Source organism: Tigriopus californicus, chromosome 9 (genome assembly GCF_007210705.1).
Source record: "Tigriopus californicus strain San Diego chromosome 9, Tcal_SD_v2.1, whole genome shotgun sequence".
Taxonomy (NCBI): Eukaryota; Metazoa; Arthropoda; class Copepoda; order Harpacticoida; family Harpacticidae; genus Tigriopus; species Tigriopus californicus.
Window position 1 is genome coordinate 10,400,115 of NC_081448.1, and position 12,218 is coordinate 10,412,332.

The 12,218-nt window shown below is 39.0% G+C and overlaps 1 protein-coding gene across 1 annotated transcript; it reads left to right on the top strand.

The window, feature by feature from the left end:
• Positions 1–747: 747 nt before the first annotated feature.
• Positions 748–11,786, top strand: LOC131886956 (ATP synthase subunit s, mitochondrial-like; the record flags this gene model as incomplete). Its single annotated transcript, XM_059235434.1, is given in 3 exon segments — positions 748–813; positions 10,033–10,283; positions 11,338–11,786. Coding segments are annotated over 3 exon segments (579 nt in total), but the record flags the coding sequence as incomplete, so codon positions are not given.
• Between the last annotated feature and the right edge of the window lie 432 nt (positions 11,787–12,218).

Here is a 12,218-nt window from a genome sequence, read left to right on the forward strand (position 1 = left end):
ATTTTTATATTCTTTGGATGGGTTATTTCGACCGTGAAGACCTAAAACAAACGGCGTAAAAGGAAAAAGTTGACGCATAAAAGCCACACTTGAAATTTGTCCGTACTCCGCCATTAGGGGTACCGGGTATGTTCCAGCTAAGCCCTCTAGTTCCAACTAACTCGCCAGGTGACAGGCAAGAGCTCCACATTCAAATTGCCGTATGGTGCTGCACTCTAGCGGCAAATGTGACACTAGAACAGGGTTGCCTGCAAGGGCCCTTGCGGAGGCCAAGAGTTTCAAAAGTGGCTACTGTTGGAACTCTATGGCAGAGACAAAAAATCGCTATAAAAGCCATTTTTGGGGGATTTTGATTAGAATTTCTAGCCAGTTTTTTCTCAATCTCATATTTGTACTTAGGGCACGTAATTGTGCACTATTGCGTGACCCAATGGCAAAGTGGACACTGAAAATAGGGTCAGGTTTCAGGACGTCATCATTCTGGCCTTCAAGTGACTATTTTTGAGCTTGAATTTGGCCTCCATTAAAAATTCAGAGCTCGCAAGCCTGCCTTAGAGTCCAAAACATTGGTTGTCTAACATTTCTGATCTTGAATTTTCCGGCTCTTGAGTTTTGAGGAAACGTTCATAGTCAAAGAAGTTTAAATGCTCGAAACCATTGGGTGTCAAAATGTCAAGTCTTATGACTAGATCAGTACGTGCTTCATGGGGCGTGTTGTCACGTTCATGGCATCAAGTTATTGGTTCAACCAACTTTCGACCAGCCAATAATCCCAGATCATTTTACGGTTGGTTCAATTCCGTCTTCAATAAGGTAAAAAAAGAATGGCCTTAATTACGGATTAAACACTGAAGTTCTGCAACGCTTCAAACGTGCACTATATACCCTATAGGAGGTAAAAAAAATTCATTTTGTCATTTTTTTCCGGATGTCAAAATGTGCATGTGGTAAACAACAACACTTTTCTCCCTTTTGTTTCTTCTTTTCTTTTCTTTCTACTTGATCCCTTTTCCCCTCATCGGCCAATAGAGGGTTAAATATGTCTTTTCACCCAACATACCCTTTAAACATTTCAAAATGTCTTGGGTGGTCCCAAACAATACACAATAAACTTCGATCACTTATGGGTGCACATACAAACTTGACAGTTAATGGGGGTCGATTGATCCAAATCCTAGTTCAAGCTTATGTCATCGAGTGTAAACACTTACAAAAGGGATAATAAACTGTAACAAGACTCCCATAAGAATTGCTCTAGCCTATTAACTAAGAGAGCAAAAGCAGCTAAATTGTGTTAATAGAAGCACATGTTGAGGTGAGTTTGCATTGAAAATATTACTTCAATCTAACTCGACCCAGTACAGAAATTAAGCACAATATATTGGCTTACAAATAGTTTAAATCTGTGGATCAAAATTGAAACTTCGTTGTAAAACCTGTAAAAAGCAGGCATTACACAATTCATTATTCGGTTCTTTTCAAGGCAAATTGCATTTACCTCAATCGAGGAATAAAAGAATTGAGGTTATTTTCAACATCAAATTAAGATTTTTTATATTAATGTCTCTTTAATGGAAACATTTTTGCCAGCAAAAACATCATCAGAGACAGGGAGCTGTCGAGCTCTCCTGGCCCTGATGGTGTGATATCTCAGTTTCTGATGAGATGCTCTCTGGTTCTTGCTCCTGTTTTCTCGTACTTGATGCGTTGCATCTTGGATCAGGGCAAGTTTCCATCTTCACTAAAATTAGCTCACGTTGTTCCAATTTTTAAAGTGGGAGATAAGTCGCTCCCCAGTAACTATAGGCCGATTTATCTCACTTCGAAAATTGCGCAGGTGCTGTAGAAGATCATGAAGTCCAAACTTGTTGAATTTCTTGAGGTCAATGAAGTCCTTCCTCCTAGCTAGCATGGGTTCCGAGCACATTTTAGCACGGTTACTCAACTGATCGAGCTCTTAGAGCAGGTCATTGAGGGACTGGAAAGACACGAGTCAGTTGATGTGGTCTATCTTAATTTTGCCAAGGCCTTTGATGAAGAAGATAATTGCTTTTTGTTGAATAGGTCGAGGGATCCCTTAGTGACATAGATGATGTCAAGTCCGCTGTTCCCCAGGGTTCCATCTTAGGGCCCCTCCTGTTTAATAATATTCGTTGCCCCGTTTCAAAAGCTTAGTATTACTGCCAGTCTCTCTTCCTATGCTGACGACACTGAGTTAGTTTCTGGTGGAAATGGCCAAGATTCCACTAGCCTTGCAAAGGGCCTAGAAAGAATTTACTCTTGGGTAACTGAGAGTAATATGGACCTTCAACTCCGTTCAATGACCTTTGGGTCAACTCCTTTGAATACTCCACTCGTAGATAATGGAGGTTAAGATATTGAGCAGGTCTCATCTATGAAAGATTGAGGTATAGTCCTCCAAAATAATGGAAAGTTCGATGAGCATATCCAGTTGAAGGTGGATAAAGCTTTTCAAATGTGTGATTGGATATATCGGACGCTTAAGTCCAGAGAAAGTATTGCGATGCTAACTCTGTACAAGTCGATTGTTTAGCCACATATGGAATATGCTTCAACCATTTAGGCTCCAATGAGTTCATTAAGTTTACAAAAGGTCTAGCAAGTCAAAGGTTTTTTTTGGTTTGGTCTGGTTTTTCACGGGCTTTTCTAACCGTTACAGAGAATGTAATCCCCAATACTAAAAAATGAAAAGTTATAATTCGCCTATTTATTACCTTTCAATCCTTATATAATATTTGGTCTTCCAACGAATTTGTGTTGGCAGACCGAGCTAGTTCTTGAATGTAGGGTTGATCTGGAATGCTATCTAAAAACTTGCCCAAGTCTGACTTAAAAGATGCAACCGGATCAACAAGACCTACGTATTCCCTACAAATATGAAAGAGAAGCAAATTAAACAATGAAGGAGCCCGAGAAAGAAGAGATGTGGACTTCATTGTTCAAACTAGCCTGGATTCTCGAAGACTTGAAGGTGCTCTCAAAACGCACATTAAGCCTCTACGGTCACTAGAATTGACCCTAAACCCTGGGTTGGGACAAAGCTCATGGATACTTTTGAAAACGTACAATATCAGATACCTTTCGTACCTTCTCCGAGTACTGTACAATCCCAACCGTTCTAACCTTTCCCAATATGAGAGCTCTCTCATTCCTGTGATGTTCCTAGTGAAACATCTTTGGACTTGCTCGACCTTTTGCAAACCTGCTGAACTCATTGGCGCCCAAATGGGTAAAGCATATTCAAGATGTGGATGAAAAATCGACTTGTACAGAGTTAGCATCGTGATACTATCTCTGGACTTAAACGTACGATATGTTGCACTAGGAACATTGTTGGAATGAGAGAGTTCTCGTATTGGGAGAGATGGAAGACATTGACACTGTAAAATGTTCAGGGAAGGTTCGTTCAGAATAATACTGGGGATTACATTCCCTTCAGCGGTTAGAAAAGCCCGTGAAATGAACAAAGAAGGTAAAAAATTAACGTGTTCGTCGGGCAAAACAAATTCTGACACAATGAAATTTGAAGAAAAATGGTATTCCAGCTCCTCCCCCGGATGGTGATGTTAAAATTTTGCATCTCGCAATATTGGACAAAGACACAGACCATGTGACTTACTCGAGAAAACACTGGATTGGAATTATGTTGCCATAGAAAGAGTTAGAAAGCCGTGGACTATTTCCAGGGCGCTAGTTGTTTCTCAATCAAAGGAATGGATTGCAGATACAATTACTTTAATAGAGTAATTCGTTACACAACCGTTATTCGCCCAAAAATGTAATGGCATTACTCGGTGACAAGTATTTTCGGGTTTGCCTCATCAAGATTTATTCTTTACTGAATGATGGTTATATTTTTGATTCAAACAGTCGGAAAATTTGAAGCTTTCTTGCCATCATGTTACACTAATGAGACTGGAAACTATTTATTTGCTTAGCACTACATTACGTTCAATCTTGACCATTTTCGTTTGGTTAAGCCAAGGACGACATCACCACTGAACAACGAGAGTGGTGGGGGAAAATGACAAATTCCAATTCCAATGAATCAAATGCTTTTGTCTTTACATGAGTTGACTCAATTATAGCCTCAGGAAGCAATGGTCAGTTTCAGAACTTACTTCAGCACGGTGGTTCCGACTACACTTAAAAAGATTGTGCTCAAATGCCAAGCATTCTAATTGCGTTTTTCCTTGTTGAAACAGCACAAGGATCAAGTTTGAAAGAGTATGTTTCATTAAGATAAGCTCTTATAAGGATATTAATCCACTGAAAACCTATTAGAAGATAGTATTTTTAAAATCGTTGTTAATAGACATTGTGAGCATCCTTAGTTATGTCTTCAATTCAAATTTCATAAAAATCCATTGAACAGGCTCTGATATATTACCCTTCAAAAGTTGTAATTTGCACCAAATTTGGCTGCAAAATGCTCTGGTTATACCTTACAGAAATTGCCAAGAAATATAATTTGCTTTTTCAATGTCCCAAAAATAAATGAAAACGTTCCATTTCTCAAAAGCATGCAGAACAACCAAAAAATAGTATATAATATCATTTAAAACTTACTTAAAATAAAACATTCATAACTGTAATATCATAATCGTTAACCATGAGTTCATTTATTTGTGATCGTGAAGTTTAAGACATTTTTTGTACCATTTGATGAAAATACTTTTGGTAAGTAGAAAATAATCCGTGCAAAAAGTGGCAAATTTGAAAATTAAACTGGCAGATGTATCCTTGTAAAATTTCAACCATAAGATTGGCTAGTCTACCATGCCAAGTTTAAGAAATAATAATTGGAAATTTCAAATACTTAGGAGATTTTAGGTGCCTATATTAATTTATTTTAGGCTTTAGGGAAATGTTTATGAAACTGAAAGAATATCATTTATTTTCATGCTATCATAAAAGCACATCATTTGTTTTTTGCAATTAACTAAGTTAGGTTTATGTCATTTTTTGATCTATTTTATTGCAAAATGCAACTTTCAAAGTGTAATAACTAAGCATCTGCTGAATAGATATTGATAAAATTTGATATCAGTGCATAACTATGAGTTCTGATAATATTGTTTGGCTAGGTTTTGCACTAAGATACTTAAAAATGTATTTTAAGTGCATTTATATACTAATATGAGCTACTTTTAAAGATACTTTAGAAACAAAAATTGCTCCTTTTGTTTATTTAGCAAAGAAATTGGCAACTAGAAGTCTTGGCATTTGAGCAATCACTTAATCAGGAATTATAACCACCGTGTCAGAAGAATGAATTCTATGGGGATAACAAGCCTCATGCCATTTTAAAATTTAAAACTTGGGAGGTAAAAGGCATATTTAAAAAGTCAAAATAGCAATGTTCAGGGCGTGGATTTCGAATCCGGACAAAGTTAAGGTATTATAAATTAGGTTACGTTGCAAAATGAAGTTTGCTTAAAAAAAAAAAAGTAAATAAACTGACTTGCTGACTTCGGTTTTACTTTTTTCGTTGTTATTTGAAACTGTCTTCGAAAACGTTTCAGAATTAAATCTTCGACATAATTTGATTCAAAATTTTAAACATTTTCCAAATATTTAGCGTCTTCTAAGATATTTACCCAATATTGGTAGTAGTATATCTTCTGGAGTACATATTGTTTATCTATTTCACATCTAAAACTGTGATTTTTTCCTGGCCTCCGCAAATAAGCCTTGAACATTTGCAACCATGATACAAAAAGTCATGATGGAAAAACATTATTAGAAATTTCGAGCTTGTAAAACTTCCCTGTGCTTGAAGTCATGGGTGGATATAGGGAGAAATGAGAAATTTGGTGCCACATACTCAAGCCAAAGGAAAAATTTGCTCTGATTCAAGTCTTTTAGTTCAACGGAATTTGAATTAGAAGATTCGAACAATAAAGCAGTGCAAATAAACAAGATTTTTTACCACAAACACACTCATTGCTCTTAAAATCAATTATAGTTCTCTGGCCCGAGCTTCCTTCTTTGTGAAATATAAAAAAATAACATTTCTGTTAAGATCGCCTAAAAGCTTTAATTTTCCTCAGTTGCCAAAAGAGAAACTGAAGATTTAAAGTCACTCTGGAGCGACAATGCGACTGCAATTTCTTTTTCGAAAAAAGGAACGAAATACTGCAGTTGCGTTTTGTAATTTCGTTAGTACTGCCCTGATGATTTCGAAAGAGACCCTTTGACATTCTGAAAATCATGCAGTTTTTGTCTTTGATTCAAACTTATGCACAAAACTTTAAAAACAGTTTTGCCATATCTATTTATCAACGGGGGTACCTGGATAATGATAATGGTTACAAGAAGTTCATCGGAGCAAAGACATTGTACGACTGATCTAAATAAAAGGTCTAATTGGAGAATCAGAGCATTCCCATGGGAATTGGACGAGTCCCTACTAAGAGCAATAACGACCCAAATAATTGAAATACACTACAGTCTTTTCATGTCTTTTTCTTACCTTTAAAGAGACTTCAAGAATTATGTCATGCTTATAAAATTTTCTTTGTTAAGATTGTTTGGCCCTAAAATAAATTATCGAGCACTGGCCACCACTCATCACAGATCAACTTCAGCCCGAAGTTCCAAATGGCTTACTATTTTGAAAAGAAGGTGCAATGTTTAGGATTGTGTCCTGAATTTAGATTGCATTAAACCCCTCCAAAAGCTTGACGAGTTAAATGATACAACATTCATTGACTGAAGCATCATCGCCTCTCAATCTGAAAATCTGAAACAAAGCTACCTTGTTTTTATCTCCTTGTCAATTTTTAGTGCCATTGATGCCTTTGCCCATAGCTTTAACCGACTTTACCTAAAGGCGTTACCTAAAGCAAACAATTCAAAGTTTTTAGACTTGACTCAATGTGTTACCTTGTTTCAGGACTAATCAAAAGCTATAAAATAGTCAGGCTTCAGTAGCCTCGAAATAAGTGACAAGCAGGACCCAAACATGAAAGTTCCATTGTGAAAGCAAATTTGAAATCACTAATGCTCTTTTTCTCTCATTGTCATGGCTAGTAGTGGCGAAGTCTTTTAAAAATGACTTTATTTCGGTTCTGTTAAGTTTCAAAATGTGAAGCAGGGTGTCAATTGTCCTTCATGGTGGGCCAGGTAGGTTCTCTGACGAGGAGAAATCACTCCCGTAGTTATGTTTTCGTGCAGAATTATCTCTTTAGTTTTTTGTGAGTGAACCGAGTATGTTCGCGGGAACTATCTGAATCTGCAATAGCTAGCGCAAGGGTGCTGTTCCATACTCTATTCTGATTGATGGCCTCAAATGGGTGCCTCATTGCTTGCTTTACAATTCTTTTTCCGTTATTTTCAAGCAAATCTTTCAACCCATTGTTGGAGAGATATATCTCCATTTATGGATCAGTTTATGGAGAGCCCGGATTGAAACGCATTGCTTTTATTTCCTTCTTTACTGCTGCGTCTTTGCTCCTGACTTGAAATTGAATGAGTTCCTTGACTTCGATTTCGTAACTTAAACGATGCCAAATTCTCTGCATCTAGAAAAAAACACCTTGGTTTAGGAATCTAGAGTTTTTCAGCGAGAGGAAAAAGGAATTTGGCGTTAGATATGTTTCCCAAGCGGGCTGTATAAACAAATTGGACATTGATTTGTGTGAGTCTGATTGAAATGTCGAAGCTCAGACGATTCTCACTTTCTATGCAAAATTCCTTCATTTTATTTTTACAATAAATGTCACGTTCATTAATCTTATTGAAAAGGTAACTAATATAGTATGCATTGAATGTATTGAATCTCGGACTCTTTTTTAGGGTTGAGAATATCGGTGTGGCTCAACCATGACAATTTATTATCCTAAGACAAGGTCAATTGGCCAAAAATTATAATGCCTAAATTAAAACCGCACGTGCGTTCAAGGTTATACACCTCCTGACCTTAGAACATAACGGAGGAAATTCTTGCCTCTAATTATCTGGATCCTTGCCTTTTCACGGATGTCAGTGTGGGAACTCGTTGAGTCAAATGCATATTCAGCTCCTTTCCAGAAATAGTCATGTTTCGAAGGTCAACCTCCGACTAAAAAGAAGAAAGTTTTATTAAGAAAGATATTTTTGATGCCTGTCAAGTATGTTTGAGGTTGTCTTTAAGAAGTAATGGCCACTAAAACTTCTTGCGGTTAGTTGGATCATTATCAAACACTTTTGGGGCATTTTTTTATTCCAAGGATGTGTTGTGTCCATATCAGCCGCCAATGGACGCCTTACGCTGCACGAAGTGTGGTTTACGTTCTGTACTTCAGAGGGCGCTTTGTCACTCAGATTCTGGCAAATAGCGGGCCGATTGGGCCGCTTTCTGTCTTTTGAATTATCATGCGTTTGTGCTGTTTTCGGCTAATTCTATCATAATCTTAGGTATGATTAGTGAGTGACTCGTGTCAAATAATGTCCGGAAAAGATATCGCTTTCATGGCATATCACAAGTAGTTTATTTAGCAATCCACTGTGCCTCTTCCAGTTTTGGGGGGCAGTCTGACGTTACAAGAAAGGGCCCCTATTCAAAAGCATCTAAATTCGAGGGGAAATTGTTCAAGATGTAGACTATTAATTTTCTTATTTAGAGCGCTATAATGAAGGGTCTAATTATCTTTTCTGTTTTGGCTTCCTGAGAAACAACTAACCTGATATAAGATGCAGTGTCCCACTCCCCTAAAGCTAAATGTTATTCTTTTTGAGGACAATTTGAGACACAAAAACAGTTTCGGCCAAGTCTAGCATTTTCCAACTTTTATTGACCATTTTTCATTTCCAAATAATTTCAATCTTTTTTTTACATTTTAGTCCTTTCCTGCAGATTTTATTTGATTTTTGCGAACTTCCTTACAGCTGAAAAAAGAATCCCTTGCAGTTCAAGGTGGGTATTTATGATTTTTCATTTAACTCAACATTCATTAGAGCTGGCGAATTTGGCAGGCTTTGAATATACAGGACAAGTCAAAAGCTTAGAATGTTGTAAACAAGACTCTTTCTTATTAACTACCCGATCGAGAGCAACCAAATTTACATCATGAGAAGTGCATACTTGGCTAAGTTTGCATTTTTTTTTGTCGGAATCGGACTGTAAAGGTTTTAAGAAATATAAGTTTGAACTATATTATTAAGGCACCATATGCGAATGCAACTCTGGTCATTCTGGTCTTGACCGAGCTGCACGCTTTGCGGACAGCCTCTGGGCTCAGGACTATGTCCCACTTGGTCCTATTGACCTCCTTAAGAGCCTCAAGGTTAGGCTTGCGCCTGGCATTGCTCACAGCCTCCAGGGACGCCCACACCCAGAAGTCCATCGGTTTCAAGTCAGGGGAGCTGGTGCCCACTCATCCTTGCCCCAGAAGCTCTCCTTGCCTCAGAAGCTCTCCTTGCCCCATCTTTCCTCCATGTACTTCTGTATGACCTTGACCGTGTGGATGAACGCAAGGGGCATTATATTTCCATCAGAAAATCAGGCCAAAAGCCATAAGGACATAACCATGACCTTGTTGATGTTGGTGAGCGTGATGGCAGCCCTCGGCCTGCCGGACCTTGCGGCCGCCCTGGTGTCCCCGTTCCGCTCCTTAATCACCCTCATGACCTTGCAAACAGCATTCAAACTGTGGCTGACCCTCTTAGCAATGTATTTAGTCGGGTAGCAGGCCTCATAGAGGTTCTTGATGGTCATGCGAGCGTTTTCCATTTTGCTGCCGGACTTGGGGTCGTTGATCATAAAATCACTCCTGTAAATATCCACTGTTAGAGAGGTCTTCAGACAATTTTGTCGAGTCAACGTCGTGCAAACATCGTTATCAATTGTGAACAGGTCTAGGCGTTTTATTTCTAAAGTTTGAATTCCAACTTCACTAACGCCTGCAATTACCAGGATTTCTTCATCCCACAATGTTAAGCCCAGACAAACCCATTATAACGATACCGCAAAAAGAACCAACTTTTAATTTGGCTCATCAGTTCAATGAATCTAATTTCATTTTCTAGTACGATTCAGACCGGGTCGCGGCCGTGGGCCCGGATCGAGCTTGTGCTGAATGGCTCCTAAGATGTGGAGGTGGCGTGGTTTGGAAAGGCTCACAAGCGGTGTTCACCGACTACAACGCGTTACCCCGGACACCTTCAAGGTCGACCAAAATCGAAGAGATTGATGGAACCGACTCCTGTATCATGAATGTGGGATTTGACTACCTGAAAGGATTGACAGAGTTAAAGAAAATCAAATTGAAGAATGCCACGTGAGTGAAGCGAGTCGATTCAATTTCGTCGAAACGTTTTGGAAGTATTGTACGTAGTGCGTACCTACTTAGTTTGAGGGGTTCGGTTGCCTCATCAGTTCAAACAGTAGAAAATAAGACCCAATGAGACGGGTTCAGACATTTCTACCACGACCTCTTCAAGAACTTTCTGATGATTATATCTGTATCTACGAGTATAATGTGTAAGAGAAATGTTGTCAGTTTTCAAGGGTCTCAACACGACCAAATATGTTAGTTATATTCTACTGTATTCAGTTTACTGATTAGAGAAGAATCCCTGCCTTTCATTGTATTATGTTGTTCCGCAAAGAAAGATAGTGTTGTTGGACTTTCCTAAAGCTATCCCATCACCATCGGTCATTTTCTATCACTGACCAAAGCGCACCACGATAGATCTCCCTCCATTGAAAGGACTTGTAATATTCACTCATCTCATGGGGTGGCCGACATGAAAACCGTCTATTGTAAAATTGAAGAAATCGCCAGAACGTTTGATGAAAATAATGCATTTTATCGCAATTGTCCGCCTGTGTTTTGAAACAAGTCCTCCAATGTCCAGTTTGCCTCGTTTGAGGTCTGTTAGTGATGCTGCAAAAGCTAGCTGTCTCGAAAGTATCACAAAGAAGGGCCATTTCTCAAGTGAACGGCTTCGTAACACTCACGTCTTGTTTTACGCAGAAGACAGACGGCAAAAGGCAAAAGACCTGACTCGATGAGCGAGGGCCGATGTCTGGAGCTTGGGAGTAGTCCTGGGGACTCCGAAAAAGGCATTTGTTGTATGATATATGGTCCCGGTAGTTGTAAATATGAGCAGTACCATAATCCCTTGGACTTTTCTGAGAGATGCCATGGTAAGTTGGGGTACTAAGTCCTCCAATGCCGAGGTTGTCGCAAAATGGACGTGAAACCCCCCAAGGGTCATTCACATTTCCTCACTTTGTATCCTGCTTCCGTGTGGACGTGCGAAAGAAAGGAAACGGAGTGCCTTTTTTCTACCTTGTTTGTTTCAAGCAAGATGCTCTCTTTTTTTCAGATCTGTCGATGACTATGCCCTCGCGCTTTTGGCCTCTATCTGTCACGACCGACTCGAAAGCTTGGAAGTAAGTGATAACGGCACCGTGACAGATGAGGGCGTCTCAAGTTTGAGAAAATTGAAAAAGTTACGGCACCTCTCGTTGGACAACTTGGGTAATGTGGACAATCCTGAACGTGTTCTCCAGAGACTCCGAGAGGAATTACCATCTTGCCACATTGAGTGGCCCCCTTTCACCGGCCAAAGTGATCAAACTGACTGAGGGGTGACCAGATCATGGGGACCTCAAGGAAGATAAGGAGAAAGATGTTGAGTTATGTTTTTAGTAAGAACATGAGGAGAAGCGGAAATGGACAAAATTTGTTCATGGCTGGCTCCAGGTCGAGTGTGACCAAGTTGAAATTGTGAGCGAACTCAATCAAATTCATAATAAATAATATCGTTTTCAATGTGTTGGGATTTTAAAGGTTTCTTTTCGACCGTGTCGCTAATTGAGCATCTAAAAGTATGATATTGAAGAACAGGCTATTCCTTATCATGAATGTTGTGTGCTTATTCAAACATAACTTCAAATTGAAAGAACCTGGTTGACACTTTCGGGCACTCGCCTCTTGAGGGATCTTTCGGTTTGTTTGCGATTGTCAAGTTCTATAGCGTCCTCGTTCAATTAGAAATGCATCCACCGATTTCATAGCCCACAGTGCCGTCATTTCGAGCGAAGGAGAAAAAATATCTCAAAAAAGCAAAATATGACCAACGAGCTCCGACACCTTGGATTAAATCCGCAACGATATCTTCGAGAAGGAGGGAAAAATCGGTTTGTCTTCAATTGTATTCAATTTGCAATTCTTTGCTCTTCAGCTGTAGGGAAAAAATCAAAA